The sequence below is a fragment of the Scomber scombrus genome, chromosome 20 (genome assembly GCF_963691925.1).
Source record: "Scomber scombrus chromosome 20, fScoSco1.1, whole genome shotgun sequence".
NCBI classification, from domain to species: domain Eukaryota; kingdom Metazoa; phylum Chordata; class Actinopteri; order Scombriformes; family Scombridae; genus Scomber; species Scomber scombrus.
Window position 1 is genome coordinate 16,348,717 of NC_084989.1, and position 19,238 is coordinate 16,367,954.

The window sequence follows — 19,238 nt, forward strand, 5'->3', positions numbered from 1 at the left end:
GCAGATCGGCTGAAAGCTCTTGACCTTGACATACAGTACACACACATATACCAGCAGTCACTCTCTACAGCGCACTCTTGCTCTCTGGCTCCGGATGCCGGGAGATTGTGTCTCATTTGCACACTGTCTTTGGTTTTGCCTCTAAGTGCAGCCACTTTTTGGCAGAGAGACAGAGAGAAGCGCCTGTTCGGGTGAAAACCGCTTCAGTGAGATCTGAAGAAGTAACGCCGCATTTTTTGGGGGCAGTAACAGTAACGTAACGGCATTGTAACGGGGGGAACAGTAATTAATTTGATTACTTGTTACTGAAAAAAGTAACGCCGTTAGTAACGCAGTTTATATATATATATATATATATGTATAGGGTATGTATCTATATATATATATATATATATATATATATATATATATATATATATATATAGCGCCAGATCTGACAGCTCAGGATGAGAGACTGGCAGTAATTATTAAGAGAAATTCGTTCAAGGAATGGGGGAGAAAGAAATGATATCCACCAAGAACCATCACCCAGAGGTCACTTATTTCATAATTGTTAAGATGACATTTGCAATTTCTTGTGTCTTCTGTAATGGACAAGTGCAATTCAATCAGGACAACATTTTATTTAAATGAAAATAGCAAATAGGCTAAGAATATAATTTGTAGGCCCGTATGATGCAACAGAAAACATTAATGAAACACTGGAACAGTTATTGGATGTCCTTGCAAATAAATAAGTGCATGATTTAATGTGTGTGTGTGTGTGTGTGTGTGTGTGTGTGTGTGTGTGTGTGTGTGTGTGTGTGTGTGTGTGTGTGTGTGTGTGTGTGTGTGTGTGTGTGTGTGTGTGATTTGCTTCAAAAAATTAAGATAAGCCCATAAGGTAAAGTGAATTATTTCTCAAATTTATTCAGTATACATTTCTTAATAAGGTATTTTAACTTAAAATCATTAATGATGCTGCATTAAGGCGTAGAGCACTGCAACACTGTTATCATTTGTGCATACGCATGGTCTGAGGAAGTTAGGTAAGAACATATTGATGGCTCCCAGATGTGTGCGTCAAACGTGCATACGCACAGTTTGTGAATCAGGCCCATTGAGTTTTGTCACAGATTAAAAAGCAGACACAGACGCTACAAATTCAGTGATTAGTCTTTTTTAATAAAATTACATTATGACACATTTGAAGTGAAGAAGTGTAATTCATGAAATGTGACACATGGTTACAGCACAGTGTGGCAGTGCAGAGATGAAGAGAAACTATCTTACTCTGCTGCAGATTATATATTTATAGGACTTGTCAGTGATTGACTCTCAGCAGGCAAGTTAACCTTTAATCTCTCCACGTCAAGAAACTCATAACTGTTTAGTCACATTCATTTTATTATCTTGAAACAGATTTCCAGAAGGTGCTCATGTCTCTTGGTGTCTTTTTCACGCAGCAGGTCTCTATAGGTAGTAGAAACATGAGGTCAGTCTTTTTGTTTTTGGGAATCATTCAACATCCACCCTGTGCACGAGTCCAAGAGCAGAGTGCTGATTGCTGAGACCTCAAGAAAAAAGACAACATCCTCACCTGGTTTAAAAACACAATATAATTCACACAGAAGTCACTGTTTTTTGCATTTTAGCCTCTCACACGTTGAGTTCACAGGCTTTGTAATGCAGATTTTTGGTTCCCAGCCTTCTTGTAACTTTAAAATTGGCGTCAAAGTTCTAACGCCCCTTTTTAACTTGATGCGAACACAGGCGCCACCAACAGGAATTAAGTGTCTTTTGCACATTCCTGTTTTTCTTCCACTGCATCTAAAGAGAGTGACAGTCCACGACAAAATAAATTTCCCTTGGCTTGTCCTAGTGGTACTTAATGAACATAAGGTTTGTGCCCTGCAAACTCTGCTCTAATAATCCCTGGGCCATCAGAAAGTATGACCCCTTGAGCAGGAACTTTTCTGGGGCCGCAAACTGGCGAAATTGTGTAATCCTGGACTCCTACAAAAGGTTCCTGTGGTTGAAAAGTGCTATGAAAGTCAGCAGAAACTACTTTCTAAGTTCTTCGAAAGAGTTTGTTGAAAGAAGACTTGGATGAGATTCATAGCTGCGCTATCATGGCCCACAATCTCTTCATCAAGATATTGAAAGCATTTTGTGTTTATGTTTCTGGCATCTACTGTCTACACATCTGCATGTACACTCTAAAAAGTAGCAGTTCGGGGTTTCTTCTAAAATTCAGAAACAAGCAAGAAGAGTTCCTCATTAGAAAAGCACACAAATATGCCAGAGCAGTGATCTGAAAGTGTATACTATAATTTATTTTTAAATAAAAAGTTCTTAAAGAAGCAGTTTTTAAGAAGCTCTTGGGTGTGAAGCCATGTGTGTGTTTGCGCTTGTTAGTATTTTGTTAATTCAGGTGTTTCTGTTTATTCTCAGGTTAACGGAGATCCAGTCCGGACGCCTGATTGTCCATTGGTGCCACCAACAGTGAAGGGGCTGCCCGCACTCAAGTTCCTGTCTGCTGTAGAGTCTGTGAGGATAAGAGAACATAAGTCCGTGATTAGAGGATCAATAAACTAAGATTGTGAAAACCCAGACTCCAATATTGTTCCAGTATTGTTTATCTGAGGCAGGGGTGGATCTAGAAGTTGACCAGATCTTGGGTTAAGCCCAGAGCACCTAAAGCCAGGGACACATTTTTTTTGGATGGTTAAAAAAAATAACATAATACTTATGTTGAATTTCTGCAGAACTGTTTTAGAGAAGTGTTGGTTCAGTTTATGGTAATTTTTGAGGCTGTTGAATTGTGCTTCCTTATACTGAGAGGTATTTGTAGTATTCTGTCCCCCTTATTATTGTCAGTGATAGTAGATCAAATGTTATCTTTTGTGTTGCAATTGCACACAGTCGCACACAGTAGAGGACGTTTCCCTTCAGGAAACAGGGAGTTGCATTATTTGAAGTTGTTATTTGGCTCTATCTAGTGTCTGAAGTTGGTAGTATCTTTTTTGATGACAAACCTTTAGCTACATGCAGCTCTGTCATCTCCTCAGGGTCGTTTCTGGCCTTCGAGGTGTTTCCTGTGGACAGAAAAGAGAGACAGAGTGTGTGAGAACTTCTGAAATAATAAATCAACAATTGGTCTCACAACAAGTCAGTCTGCCTTCTTTCTTGTCTCAGACTTTTTCTTTACCTCTCATCTTCAGGTAGGCCAGCATGCCCGCCAGTGTAAGAACCAGCACTGCAATCACCAGGACGACAATCCACCAATGAAACGGCTTCTCTGCTGTACTAAAATTAACTGCACACAAGTAACAAATACACACACATCAGTACATGAAACAACAAACATCTGAATTATTGTTTATGTTTACATGTCAAATTGGTCCATGCCTGTTTTTGTTCTAATATTATAACCTGAAGAAGTACTCATACATAACAGATTCATTATCAAGAGGCATGTTTGTATGATTTAAGAGAATTTGTGACATTCACCTATTTTCTCATATTTACAATTTTCTCTTGTAAATGAACAAAATCTATGAGTTCAGACCTGCCGTACAAGTCATGAACAGATAGTCTGACTTTCTACACAAGAGGAAAAACACTTGTTTAGCTCAAAATCATAAAGTATTCATCTTAATAAAAGAGTTTAAATATAATACCAAAATTAAGTCAAATAAAATATTTAATTAAAGCAAACTTTAATATTCTGTTCACTGTATTTTCACCATTGTGGCTGCCTGTTTCCTGATGTGCTGATATTTGCGTCAGTAGTTGTTGTGAACATTTCGCACACTGTGTTTCTGTAGGTCTTCAGTATCATGTGTGTAACATGACAGTGTAACATCACCTATATGTGACTGTCACATGACCGCCTCTCACATTAGTCATGGAGTGCTTTGCTTTAAAAAGACTTCACGTCAAAGCGTTTCCCTCTTTACTTCTGTCACGGTGCCGCGCTGCTCTGATGGATTCATATTTTCTGATTGTTTCAGCTCCTCTAATACGACTGCTGACACTGATAAATGTGTCTGCTGGTTTCTGACAGCAGCAAGCTTAAACTCTTCTTTTCACTCTTTAGGAACATTTTTGTGAATCAAACCTGACACAAACGGAGCAAAACAGGTTGCCATATTTGGCCATTTTAGGGGCGTCAATGAACATGCTTAATGAACGTTCACCTCATGAACAGGTGACATTCATCAGGGTGAAACGAGTGATTTATGAGAAGTTTGTGCAGTTAACAGTTACGACTAGAGACACAGAAAAAAGTAAGAGACATTTAAGATAATAGTAAACCAATGTTTCTGGAAAGAGTTATTTTTTAAATGCTGTGACCAACATAAATTAAATAAAATAAAGTTCTGCTATGCTTCTGAAAGTGATTTGTGTATTTCTGTATAAGTATGGACAAATTATTTGTGTGCAGAACCATCAATGCAGTCATTTAAAGGATAAGTCTGGTGTTAATGTGTGTTTTTCTTATTGTCAACCAATCTCATCAAAAGACTAAAACCAACAATGAACTGATCTATTATTATTATTAATTATTATTATTTATATTATTTATTGTGTGTTTATCTAAAGCCTGATGCATGCCTTAACACTATTAAAAACACATTAATGAGTCACTCTGCAGCACTGTTTGACGTTCCCCTTCATTACCATGAACTCACACACTGTATTTTATTCTCACACACACACACACCATCCTGCTGCCATAAATACTCACTAAACCAAATGCAGATTCATCCACTGCTGAAAATAGTCCCCAGCAAATGCACAATTTACAATTTACTGTTTGCTAAAAACTTGAGTGACCAGGTGTTTTAGGGAATCACTGAGCCTATTTTTAAATTAAACTACATATTTGTGCCTCCAGTAGGAGTCAGTGGGCTCGCAGCGGTCTTTTCATGGCATTCGTTGACAATATGGCAAATATAGAAAACAGATTTCTCCTTTATCACATCCCAGTGTTGAATGTGTTAATGTCATGCAGGTTAATGACTTTGTTTGTGTTTGTGACCTCACCGATGGGAGTGTCGATGGTGACGTCAGAGCGCTCAGTGTGTGTATTGTACGGCATGGCGAACGTGCAGGTGTAGCTGCCCGAGTGCTCTGAGTGATTGGGGTCCATCAGTCGCAGGGAGCCATCTCCAAATGGGACCCTGAAAGCGTCCAGCTCCACGTGGCTGTTCCAGGGCGGCGAAGAGGCGACATGCCCCGTCTGGCTGTTGTAGGTGAGGATGTGAGCAAGATCCTCACCATTGGAGAAGCTCCAGTCAAGGGAGGGGTTGTTCAAGTATTGAGGGGCATAGCAGGGGATGGTCAAATCCCTACTATCAGTTCCTCGTATTGCTACAAGAGAAGAGTAATTTATCAACCCAGTCCATTTTTAACACACAAAACCATAAAATGTATTTATTTTAAAAAAAAAGTTTTTTACCTCTCTCCCTGAGTGAGGCCGTCCAGGGCGGACCACCGTAGGAAGTGGTGACTTTACAGATGTAGATGAGGCCTGGTTGGCCATTCAGCATCTTGAGCCGGCTGTCAACGGTGTACAGTCCCTGTTTGTCGGCCAGCATGCGTGTGATTGGTCGGAGGTCCTCAAAAGTGGGTGGCTCCGTCTCCCAGGATACGCGAGGAGCCGGGAAGACATTACGGACCACGCACTTCATCTCCTCGTAGCCACTCAGCCGCGACAGCTCCACAGACAAGCCTCGGATGGGTGCTACACACAAATACATCAGAGTACATTACATTGATTTACACTTACTTCTTATCCTAACCTTAACCATAACGTTTACAAAAACCTAAACTAACCTTAACTTTAAACCAAGTCTTCCCTAAAATTAATGATTTAAATTCCGGGGGCTTGCTTTTTGTGCCCATAATGGAGGCAAGTCCACACAACATGACTGTACAGAATTATGTTCTCACAACATGAGGAATACCTGGTACACACACGCGCACACACACACACACACACACACACACACACACACACACACACACACACACACACATACACACACACACACACACACACAAAGAAACTCAGCATGCTAAAATGTTTCCCAGCAGTCCCTGATGACAGACTGTAAATGCCAGAGCTCAATATAGCCTGGCAATGGGTGATATCATTCTGATGAAGATAACATAAGACCTCCGTTACCACAATACAGAAGATAGTTCTCATAAACTTTGGAAATACTTTACTTTCCTCAATGGACGGGTTCACAATCTCTCAAGTGTGTCTTAAAACAGCAGTCAGGAGGCCAAATGAACATTGAAACCTGTTTTTCTGGCTGTAATCATTCCTCCTGCTCATAATGACTACTAGAAGATGCCTTGATAATGAACTTGCAATGTAAGTGATGGAGGAAAAAATCCACATTCCTCCTTCTGTGCAAAAATGTATTTAAAACTTTAAAACTTGATCTGAAGATAATATGAAGCTTCAGTCGTCCAAATGAGTCAATTAAGTAGTTTTTAGTGCCAAAGTCCCTCTTTTTGTTACTATGCTTCAACCACAGATCAACAGTGAAACGCAGAGGGAATTTGATGCTTAAAGACTGTAAATGTGACAGATATCCACCTGATGTGACTAACTTGGACTGCTGAAACCTTATATAAGCTTCACATCAACTTTTAAATGACTGTGTTGACACACTGTGGATTTTGGCCCCCATAGCTTACATTGCAAGCACATTTGAAGGGGATCCTTTATTAGTCAGTATGAACAGGAGGAATGATTACAGCCTCTTTACCTCTTTTAGTGTTCATATGGACACCAGACTGCTGTTTTAAGACACAGTTGAAAAATTGTGAATCTACTCTTAACCGATTGCTAAACTGAGCACACAGTTTAGAGGATGTACTGAATCAAGGCTTTAGAAATATGCACAATAATATTAAGAGAGTTTAAAGGATAATAATGATGATTTTCTATATTTTTGTTATCATAAACAAATCTCATGTTTGGAGCCAAACCAACAATCTACAAGTACTCTGCAAGTACAACAAGTATTTTGTTTGTATCCAATGCCTGATATATCTTATTCCTCAGTTGCAATAGACCTCAGTTGTCCGAAAACTATTTAAAGAAATGTCAATGAACCACATCGCTGCACTGGGTTACATGCTGCTTTGTTTAGAAACGGCTCCAAAGACCAATAACAGCGATCGGGTTTTCAGTCTACAGAGAGTAGTTCTGTGTACGTCAGATGCCACTGACCATGTGCAGGAATGTGCTTCTGTTTGGAGCTTCACCAGCTTGTTGTGCTGCATATCAGCCTCTTGAATTTGTACTGAAGTTCTTTGAGAAATGTCCAATGTAGTACAAAGTCAAGAGGTTGCGATATGTGGCACAACAAGCTGCTGTTACTATTTACATTTGTACTATTTTATAATTCACTTGTCAGCCCAATCTAAAGCACTTTAAATTGTCCTAACGTTTACAAAAGGTGTTATACAAATAAAGTTTGATTAAGGTTGATTATAATAATCTATTTTTCTGAAATGGTATAAATAACAAATTGCATCACTTTAACACTATCTAACCCCCTGAAGGTTAGAGGTTCATATCAGAAGTTCAGTCAATGGACCTTTTTTTTTTTTTTACAGTAGACATTTTGACACATCAAAACATGAAAATGAATAACATAAATGAATGATGAATGTCTTTTAGTATTTCCAAATGAATGGCCCTGTTATAATGTGCAGTGGTTCTCCTGTGAAAAGTCAAAATGGTGTGCTGTGAAAAACAGCTGCTAATGCATTCACACGGACGTCCACATCAATACTTTCTTTTTAACACATGACCTCTGCATGGCTCAGGACTTTCACACCTGTAGTTTGGTTCACTCAAATCATTTTTCTTCTAGTTCTCTCATCAGTGTTAGAGCAGCATGTTACTGTTGTAGCTGCTGGAGGTGGATATAGTTTATATACAGTTGAGTTAACTAGTTTAGTCCAGTGGTTCCCAATCTAGGGGTCGGGCCCCTTCAAAGGGTCACCAGATAAATGTGAGGGGTCATGAGATGATTAATGGGAGAGGAAAGAAGAAAAAACAAAGTTCTGTTATACAAATCTGTTTTCAGTTTTTGGACTTTTTCCTCTCATCTTTGATTTTTGGTGAAATATTGGATCATTTGAACATGTATTGAAATTAAACCATATGAGAAGTTTGGAGGGAAAAATCACTAATTGGTGTAGCTGTTAATAACTCAGAAACATCTGACATGTGACCTGCCTACACACTGTTTTTTGTCAGACGTCAAAAGACAAAAAGGTTGGAAACCACTGGTTTCATCTTCATCAATGTGTTATATTTTAGAAGCTTGTTATATTATCCATTTTGTCAATTCTTCATCACAAATATATGTAGTGGAGTAGAAAGTACAATATTTCCTTCTGAAATGTAGTGGGGTGGAAGAATAAAGTAGCATCAGAAGGACATACTTGAGTGAAGTGTAAGTACCTAAAATTGTAGTTAAATACAGAACTACTTGCACAAATGGACACAGTTACTTTTGAATTCATCTTATTGTCACATTTTGTATCTATCACACAAACCTTGTTTGTTTTTGTTGTTTTTTTTACTCACCTTCCACCTTTAAGATGACTTTTGCATTGTGTTGGCCCCCTTTGGTGTTCACATGACACCTGTAGGTGCCTCTGTCCTTGAGACCACTGTTCCTGATGATCAACGTGGCGTTTCCGTGGGATATCAGGTGTGGGAAAATAGAGGCACGTCCAGCAATTTGCTCGTGCTCAAAGTGCTCCTCGCTGCTTTCATCATCATCATCATCATCATCATCATTATCCTCATCATCATCGTGGTCATCACCATCCCCATCGTCTTCCCGCTTGAACTTGTACATCTCCACATCCTGTCTGAACCACCGGATGACCTCTTTGCTGGCGGGCTGGAAGCTGCAGGGCAGCACGCACTCCTCCGAAACAAAGCAGGTCACAGTGACATCTGAAACATGACAGGGAGACTCACGGTGAGGTCACGCTGAGGTCTGATAACAATTAGTCGGTTAGTCGACAACCAATAATGAATCAGCATCTATGTTGATAATGGAAGAATCATTTGTGTCATTTCCGTGGGAAAAATGCCCTGCTGTTTACAGTTTCAGAAATACGATAGTTTGTAAATGCGATACCATATATGATAGTAAACTTTGGATTTTTGATTTTTTTTTTTTTAAGACATTTGAAGACATCTTGAGCTCTAAGAAATTCTAATGTGCCTTTTTTATCTTAAACTATTTTCTGATATTTTGTAGACAAAACCATCAATCATGATTAATTAATTGAGTAAATAATCGACAGATTCATCGATAATGAAAATAATCATTAGTTGTATCCATATTATCTTATATCTTATATGTTGAAATGGGGCACTGAGCTGATATTGTCAATATTGTGATAGCAAATATTAGATATTGATTTAACTTGATTGATATGTGTTTAATTACAGTTGCCAGATTATTGAACAGTTGGCCATCACACCTGATGGTAGCAGTGGTGTGGGTCAGATAACTGATTACAGGCACACAGCAGACTGCACATGGCAGCCCACCAATGTAGAAACCGACCAGCGCTCCTGATCTGGGATAATATCAGCCGCTCTTACGTTTTCAGTGTGTCAGTTAGTTTGTGGTAATTTGATCAAACACAACTTTATCGAGGAATATTTACCATCTGAGCACAGGACCAAACTACAGGGCAACAAGATTAACGAAGGGCCAACGTTAGCTGATATTATACTTCAGTTGAGCTTTGTAGGGGCCCAACTTGACCGGTTGGTAATTGAGCTGTACAAGGAAACTGCTGACAATGAGCATCAAACAAAACTTTCTTTTTGTTATTCACAGATTTACAAGCACGAGCGAGAAATTGCTGGCTATCACATGTCAACATCAGCCTCCATAAACCCAGAAAGGCTGTATTTGTTTCCTTTAGTCGGCTCAGATTACGCTGGCACTCCTTACTAACTGGCCTGCAGCGTATGCAAACTGTTACTTTGAGTTTCCATGACTCTGTTCTCACCTGGTGGAACGAACCACACCAAAGGCGGAAATACTCAGCTGTCGTTTCACATCTGTGTCACATCTGCATCAACTCGCCACACAAGCTGCGACTGGAAGCTGTAAATCATGATCATGAGTCTACTGCTGTGTGTGCCTTTGGAATAAAACTCAGTAGATCAAAACAGAGACCTGCTGGATTATTCCTAAATTAAACCCCCGTTAGATGATCAGTAAATATTTTGGACACAAGCTATTCAGGAGTGAAAAATGTAACCCTAATCCACCTACTTTTATCTGCAAAGCATCTTTTCCAGTTTGGAAACTAAGTGTTCCTTTAGAGATAACCTTTGCACTCAGTGACGTCTTTATATGAAAATATAAATATGGAACGTTTTCCAAGTTACATTGATGTTTTAGACCTGATGTTTCATACTTGCCAAATCAATTGTGCAAAGGTTGAATTTTTCTTGAATCACCCATTATTGCCACACATGTCAGGGTGTTGGCAGCAGGTTATTCATCTCTGCGGTGATGATTTGCTTTTACGACAAGCATTACACAAAGCAGGAAATTAAACTTTACTCTTGGGAAATATAGATCTGGTAACAAAATTCACACACTTTCTGCCTTACTGAAAACAAATGACTGTGATTAGATAGAAATATTATCCAAACAACATTTCAACTGGATAAAAATTATGTAGCCAATATAAGCAAATTATAGGTTTGTTAATTTCTTTTACAAATTTCAGTGAACAAAATAATTGGTGTGCATTAGTCCTGTTGTAGTCATGAGAGGGACAATTTAATACCTCTTAATTCAAATAAGAGTTGGAAGTTGATTGTTTTGTTTCATTCATTCCCAGCCATTAAATACCTCATGCTTTTTATTTGCTGTGTGGGAGAAAGTCCTGAATGGTTCCCATGGAAACGCCAAGGAAAGTGCTATTTAATAAAGGTGGGGCGGTTAATCAGACATACGTTTGCCAACGTGAGGTTGAAGTAAAGTAACAAAAATAGGGACTTGGGCACTAAAAAGACTAAAACTTTGAAAGATATCTTTTCGATTTGACTCATTTGGGCAACTGATGATTCATATTAGCTTCAGCTAAACTTTTAAATATATTTTTGTACAGAAGGAGGACTGTGGATTTTGTCCCCCATCTCTCACATTGTAAGTTTGTTATGACGGGATGTTGTCATGGTCGGTATGAACAGGAAGAATGATTACAGCAAGAAGAACAGGTTTCAATGCTCATTGGAAATGCAGACTATTGTTTATGACACACCTGAAAAATTGTGAGCCTGTCTTTAAGTTTTCAAATGCAGCTCTTTCTTCACTTCATTTTGGTACACGAAATAGTCAGAATCAGTCTATATAACTGCCTGCTGAGGCCAGAGGGCAGAAAACTCAGCTGGTGGGAGTCTCAGTGGGTATTTTTCTTCCTGCCAGCAGCCACAGGGGGCAGCTATGAGCTCATTTCAAACTAGAAACTTACTTTGACAAGCAACACAAATGCGAGATTTATGCTTTATCACAAGCATTTTCAAACTGTTTTACAATAGAAACACCTCTGATAAACAGCTTCCTTAAGCTCCTCTATAGGAACCATATGTTTGTTAAGCTAACTGCTATGCTAACTACCAAAACAAGACAACAATAGGTCTCTCGTGTAATATCATAATATCAGGAATCATATTTCCTGAGTAAAGCTTAATAAATAAATAATTATAATTTTGGGTACCAGAATAGCAAAGCTCTAGACTATTTAATATGAACAATTCATAGCTTCTCTCAACATAATTTTACTTGATATCTGCCCACTGAAGATGATTATTATGATAATATAGCTCTGAATTGATTATATACAGTGTTTTTCAATGATCTACTTTAGTATTTTAGGATAATTTTAAATACCCAGGACTCTCCATCAGCAAAGAACAACTGATGAATTACTTTGGATGAGTTAAGAAACATCAGTTAAACTCAGTTAATATTGACTTTACACTTACGTGGGCTGCAACAATTAGTTGTTTATTTGATCAGTTGATCAACAGAGAAATAATCAGCAACTGTTTTGATAAATAAGTAGTTTTGTTCTTTTTTAGGCACAACATTTGCTGGTTCCAACTTAAGTATGAGCATGTTATGGTCTTCTTTGTCTATGTCTAAATATTTTGGGGTTTTGGACTGTGGGTCAAATAAACATTTGAAGATGTCGCCTGGAGCTGTTGGAATTTACAACCACTATTTTTCACTATTTTCTGACCATTTATAGACCAAACAACTTATCAATTAATTGAAAAGATAATCTAGAAATGAATCAATACTGAAATAATGGTTAGTTGCAACCCTACACTTGGGATTACTGATGTCATGAAATATGTTTTCAATCATCTGTCAGTGAAAAAAGGATCCAGCACACTGAAGTCAGAACATTTTATATACAAGCTTCTTAACTCAGACCTCCTGTTGGATCAGACCTTGAAAAATGTGAAATGTTTTTGGCTGCAGCAGTGTGCAGAATACTTTCTTACATTGTGTCCTCCTGTTGGCCTTTTTAAAGGGGCCTGTGACTCAAGAAGAGAATGTCATTATCATGAGATCCTGCTCTCGTGGTTATGATTTTCTCAAAATAGTGAGTCATAATTAAGAGGTAAGTTTTACAATTGTATTTACTTTGGTGAATGTAGTAGCAGTACTGGATACTTTCACAACAAGAAGGCACCTCTTATCTGCTGTGATAATTGAAGTGTGGTTAAAGTTTGAATGCACCTTGAAGTTTGACCTGCAGCCTTCAGAAGCAGCAGTTCAGGGCTGTGTTAACTCAACCAGAGACACTATTTCCTCCTCTACAGAAATTCCTAGAGACATTTGCAAAGCTCAGGTTTGAATTCCCCTCACCACCACCTCCTCTTCTCAGAAAACCCTTTCCATAGGCTACCTTGCTCACCTCAGCCGCCCAACCTCTTTTTTCTCTCTGACTGTTTGGTGTTTGAGCCAAAACTGCATTCTCATATTTTGGTTTTGTGCTAGATTCTTATTTACTTGTGCTGTTTCCTTGTTTTCGAGTGCTTTACATTTACAAAAACAGAGTGATTAAATTACAGATGAATGACCGGACTTTGTCACCTCGCTGGTTCTTTGACACTTCCCCCCTCCCCCCTCGGCCCGCGCTGACAGCGTTATGACACGCTTTGCTCTGCCAGCTCCTGCTCACAGCTGTTCCCTCTCTTCTTTTAAATCACAGCAGCGATGACTCAGAGCTCTGACTCATAATGCCTACCTGTTTACCTGCCCGACAGCCTAGTGACGTGTGAAGTTTGGCTCCCGTCACACTGTAATGTGACATTTCATGCCCTTGCAATAATACTTGAACAATTTGCTGAGTAAATAGGGATTTTGTTCCAGGTGGTGCCGTTATTTTTAAAAGTACATTTGATCTAATCCATATATGTACTTTCACTGATGGGTAAGCAAATGAAGAGTTTAACAGTAAATGAGATAATGAACTAAATAAATGATAGCACAATCTTAAAAGCTTTCCAGGGAACATGAAATGAGAAAAACTCTTAATGTTAGATTGAGGAGTGCAAACAGGTCAGATATGAAAGCTGAGCTTTATTCTTCTGCCAAACAGTTTCAGTCGTGTTAATATTCTTGCATTTAAGATTAGAGCTGCAATGATTTGTCAATGCAATGATTTGGTCATCTATGAGAGTAAACTGAATATCTTTGTTTTGTGGACAAAACAAGAAATTGAACAATGTCATCTTGGGTTTTGGGAAATAGTGACAAATGAAACCAAATGGACCAAATTTTATTAACTGAGACAATGATCAACAGATGAAACAATGTGGGGCATAATCATTAGTTGCAGCCTTATACAGGATGTTGATTTTTGCCCAGATGTTTATGTTGTACCTACAGTACCTACGCTAATACAGTACAGTGTAGTGTAATCTTTCTTGTACCAGAGAGTCATCTGTGTTTCTCCTTTCATAATTGGATTTTTCATACTGTGTGTGTGTGTGTGTGTGTGTGTGTGTGTGTGTGTGTGTGTGTGTGTGTGTGTGTGTGTGTGTGTGTGTGTGTGTGTGTGTGTGTGTGTGCGTGTGTGTGTGTGTGACTTTATGACATAAAGCCACTTTATGTGGTTGTTCAGCAAAGTCTGTCCCACCCTGCATACTTCAGCAGCAGTTGTACACACAATGTAACTGAGAAAGGTTTCATAACATATAAACAACATTTCTATAAGACAGTTGGTCCTGTTTTATGACCTGAACTTGAGACCTTTTCTTGAGAAATATGTTGTATATTCTTAAAATAATGTATGCTCAAATTGCCACCTAGCATATTTGCTGATAGATAGTATTACAACTTTTTCTAACAGCTGTTCCCTATCTTTGAAGTTTTATCCATCAGGAAACAATTCACTCATCGGTTTCACTGGAAATCCACTGCTATATAAAAAAAGACTGAAACCAAATCTGCTATGGTGCACAGTTCACACAAAAGCATCTATCAGATTTTGCAGATTAACTCTCTGGTTTCACCCTCCTGACACGTCATACATGTCTGTCGATGCTTTTGCTTTCTGTGTCATTTCCACATAAGTAAAACTGTGGTTCTGTTCATCTCCAGATGTCAGTAATAGAGTTGGCGAGTATCATGTTATGTCAGCTTTTAGGAATGGTCGTACCAGACAATTTTCCTTTAAAGTTTCAGCTGCTTTTATTCACTGGCCGTGGTTGGAGAATGTTTCCATCTTGAGTTAATACCTGATGTCAGAGTGTAATTTCTGGGAAAAGTCTGACACATCTCTGTTGCATAAAAGAAAACCTTTGCCATTTTGCAGCTGTCAGCTTAGACTTTTATATTCCTTCCTTACAAACTGGATGTGTGTATCACATTTTGGAAAGAAACCCCTCGATCTCTTAATCACTATGAAAGTCTCCCTGCTGTCGGCTCAGTGGTGGCTGCTGGACAAAGGGGCGTTTGTGTCTTACCTGGAGTTTTGTCCTGCGTGGCAACACTGATCCACAGGAGGAAACAGGCCCAGGTGTGTATCGTTGACATGATTTCCTTTCAGTTACACGCATTTAAGACAAAGACAGACACACACACACACACTCCGACGATACAGAGAAACACATGCAGACAGGTTGTCAGTCCATGCTTCTTCCACTGTGGTGATTTCAGCCAAAGGTTTCCACTTGGGTTTTTTTTCTCTTTCTGGCAGGTTTTACGTTGGATCTCTCTGGGTGGTTTGCCATCACACACACACACACACACACACACACACGTACACACACAAAAATACAGGCAAAAAAAGGAAGAGAAAAGCATAATTAGAGACACGTTCTTGGTGAAATGGATGCAGCAGGACATGCAGTATAAAACATGACAGAACATGTGCAGCTTTCTGAGAAGAGTTCAGGTTTGATCCTGTGATGAGTGCTGAGGATTTGGCTCAAACCTTCCTTTTCATCATCGGAAAATAGTAAATAAAAGTGAGATTTGCAGCTGGAGCCCTGCAGTCTTTCATCCAGCAGACAAGATTGCATTTCTAAGCAGCCTCTTTCTTGTCTTCGCCATCCATCTTTCTGCATTCACCTCTGTCATTTCTTTGTCTTATCCTTCACATCGAGCCCTGCTTTTTTATCTCTAGAGTGGATTGGATAAGCTAAGAGGCAAAAAGGAAGAGGATACGTCTGTCGTCCACGCACAATAAAAACCACTCTGGTTATCTCGACACAATCTCAATGTTCCAAAACAAACACAGGTGAACTTGGTGCCGTGCATTAAAGAGCACAAGGAAATGTGACGTATCCTGCCGTTGGTAAAGAAGTCAATCAATCTTTGAGGTCAAGAAAGTTTACCAGAGCATGTTTGAAAGCCGCAGAAGGAGGGAAAAAATGTGTGCCATGATGAGGAAGGTACGGATTTTCAGCTGAAGTGTTGTGACGTTTGCTGGCTGGGGGTAAGCCAGGTGTGCAGCAGGTGTCATTGTTTCATGTTTATGGAGGATCCTTCCTGCATTAGAGCTGAGAACATTTCTCTCTTTAGGTGTTATACACTACAGAGGGAGCACATTATCTCATATTGACTGCTGATGCCTTCCTGTTGGCTTGAGGAAAAGGTCAGCACCTGGATTTATTTGTTTTCTGCGTGACGGAGCAAAAGTGCAGCAACTGTTGGGCAAGTGCGACTAAAGCGAGAGACATTTGTTTTTGCTTGTGTTCAGCAAGACAAACAAAAGCGAGTTTGTCCATTTTTCTTAAAGAGCTGATTGATGATGCTTGTCACTTTTTTTGTTCCGTTAAGACAATACCTGCCCTGCAAACAGTTCAGGTGAAAGTATAAAGCTGCCAATGTGTAAGAATCTACAGAAAATCAGTAAGAAATCAATGCATTATCTCATTATTTCAAATAATTTAACTTTCAACAGAGAGGATGTTTCCTTGTTGCAAATGTTTAACTTAATATGCTTTTAAATAAGAAATGTATTAAACAAAATAAAGAAAAGGGGAAATGCAGCAATAAGTCAGTGAACACATGACACTCACTGCTGCATTTCACTTTTAAACACCCTACTTGATATTAACAACACCTTTATTTGTGTTGTTAGGATGCTATCAACAGCTTATCTTAAACTCAGTGAGTTTTAGATTAAAATGTAACAAGTGAAATGTACAGAAGAATATGAAATAAAACATGCAATACACTGTGCTGCCTCTAAATCACAACTCTTTTTTAACACTTTATTCTGCATTATTAACACGTTAATTAAGTCTTATTAACTCTTCAACCTGCAGTCCTGGTTTATCTTAAACTGAATGTGAAATGACATTTACAGAAAACTATAATAAAGAAATACAAGAAAATGCACCACTAAGTCACTCTGCTGCTTCTTAAACAAACCCTAACAAGATATATTCACCTTGTTCTGTAGTTATTTCATTATTGTCATATTTTCATGTCCAATCAAACATTTGCTCCATCCCACATTACACGGCACCTCCGTATATCCAACATCAGAAAAAATATACAGCGTGTATCTTTCCTCATAACATATACAAAACAACATAATTTCATTATATGTACTTCTATACTTTCAAACAACATATAGGCTATTTATCTGCAGAATTTCAATAACATTTTACACCGAATAGCAATAGAAAGGAAAGAAATTCTAGAAACCTAAATGTTTTCATTCATACAAAATTACTAACAAACCAAAACTTTAGGACTTCACTTCAAAGCATTTTATCACTGAGATAACATGTTGTATTAACCACTGATTTATTGGACCAACAATGACTTAACATTCAATCTTTGACCTCAGATGCACTCCCAGCTTTTCTCAAAACTACAGCAGTTCAGCCCCTTTCAAAGCAGTTTTCATTAGACTTTCACTCATTCAAGTTTGTGTATGAATTAAAAATATGATTAGCAAGTTTCTGTGTAGCTTTAGAGCTCATCACAGAACCTAAGTGCTCCTATACAACATATAAATGATCTAGGACAATGATCAGACAGGCTAAAAGAGCAAAACAAATTAATATTATTAGTATTAGTTGTAGCAGTAATAGTACTAGTAGTAAAAGTCACAGTATTTGTTGTAATGCCTTATAAAAAATTTTAAAAAAACAAAATAAAATAACTTACAGACATTCCTGGACATCAGCAACAGTAAATCCAAACAGATTCCCTCAATCACAGCAAAAAGACAACTTTTTATAGACCTGTGATATTACGTAGATCTGTCACAGTGTGATGATGTTCTGGGAAAAAGCTAAAAAAAAATCTCCCCACCCCCATACAAAAAAAAGCTTAGACTTACAGTGACTCGATTGCAGCTCCAGTTCAGATGTACTTCAGGAGAAAGAGGAAGAAGTGAAGAGCAGAGGAAGAGCCAAGCCTGCTGCCTCCTGAGACTGAGTGTTAGCTTGACTGGATCAACAGGTTATTTAGAGAATAGACTCCACTCAGACACACATTTCACCATACACAAGCCACTGCAGGGAGAGAGTAAGGTCGGTCCACATGCACACACACACACACACACCCCCTTTGGATGGGTGGAGTTTGGTTGTGATTGGCACAGTCACAAACACACACATAAAACACACACAGACACGCGACCCCTCTATAGGACAGTGTTTCCTTGGCAGTACCATCAAATGTCAGTGGGATTTGTTTTCAAAGTCCATAACTGTTTTAGTGTGTGCTGTATACCATGTGCTATGGAGTGTATGTCAAACAGCCCACAGAGAAGCTGGGAAAAACTGGCTGACACACACAAATACACACACATACACACACAGTAAGTACAGTATAGGCTTGGCCTACATTTCTCAGTTTCACACGTACCATGCCAAATAACAAGAGCATCAAATTAAACGTTTCATCTGGCTGGATTTGCTTCCTGTTCCACGTAAGGCACCTTGAAGGCATGGTTTAGTCATCTTTATGTCATCATTCAGTCGTTTAACGGTCCAGTTCAGTTGAAAAGAAAAAAAAAGGCAATGTGAGACGCAGATGTGTAACCTTGATTTAACCTGGGAAGTTGAGCTGAGTGCATTGTTCCCTTTTTTTGGAAAAGCCCTGCCACATTGCACCAGTACTTAACTAGTCTAATCTTTGGGGAACTGAGCAGCTCTAGTGGCAGATGGTGGAGGTTGTTAAGAGCCTGGTAGGGGTAATAAGGGAGGAGAGGGAAACATAGTTAAGTATCTGACTTGCTAGGATGTGAGCACATTTTTAGTCATTTTGGACAGTCCTCACTTTCTGGAACATCTTTAAAGAGCTGTTTGAGGCTTCAGACTTGGTTTTAGGGTGAAGGTTTGAACTGGGTTTAGGTTTCAGTTTAGGGGAAGGGTAAGGGTTAGGCATTTAGTTTTGATGTTTAGGGCTATAGGGTTAAGGGTTAGGCAATGCATTATTTAAATGAATCTCCTCTCTCAGATAGCTATACAAATGTATGTGTATGTGTGTGTTGGATTATGTCTTCCAGAGGTGTAAACTGAGGAAGGAGTGAGGTGAATTGGATTAGATGCAGTTTGCTGTACTCCAGTGCAGATTAAACGTCGGCCGATCTTGATGACCTTTTGTTGTTTGAGCTGCTTCCAAACCAGTGATTCATTCTCTCACATAAAAACCCCTCTAAACACACACACACACACACACATA

At 38.8% G+C, this 19,238-nt stretch overlaps 1 protein-coding gene across 1 annotated transcript; it reads right to left on the reverse strand.

Annotated features, from left to right (window-relative positions):
• Positions 1-1,151: 1,151 nt before the first annotated feature.
• On the reverse strand, positions 1,152-18,045 carry LOC134001972 (CD276 antigen-like). Its single transcript, XM_062441192.1, has 8 exons — positions 17,890-18,045; positions 15,053-15,303; positions 8,609-8,986; positions 5,447-5,731; positions 5,032-5,358; positions 3,191-3,298; positions 3,018-3,077; positions 1,152-2,527 (listed from the first exon to the last, which is right to left on the reverse strand). The coding sequence occupies exons 2-8, from the start codon at positions 15,120-15,122 to the stop codon at positions 2,430-2,432; spliced, it is 1,326 nt and encodes a 441-aa protein (XP_062297176.1). The 5' UTR covers positions 15,123-15,303; positions 17,890-18,045; the 3' UTR covers positions 1,152-2,429.
• Positions 18,046-19,238: the final 1,193 nt, after the last annotated feature.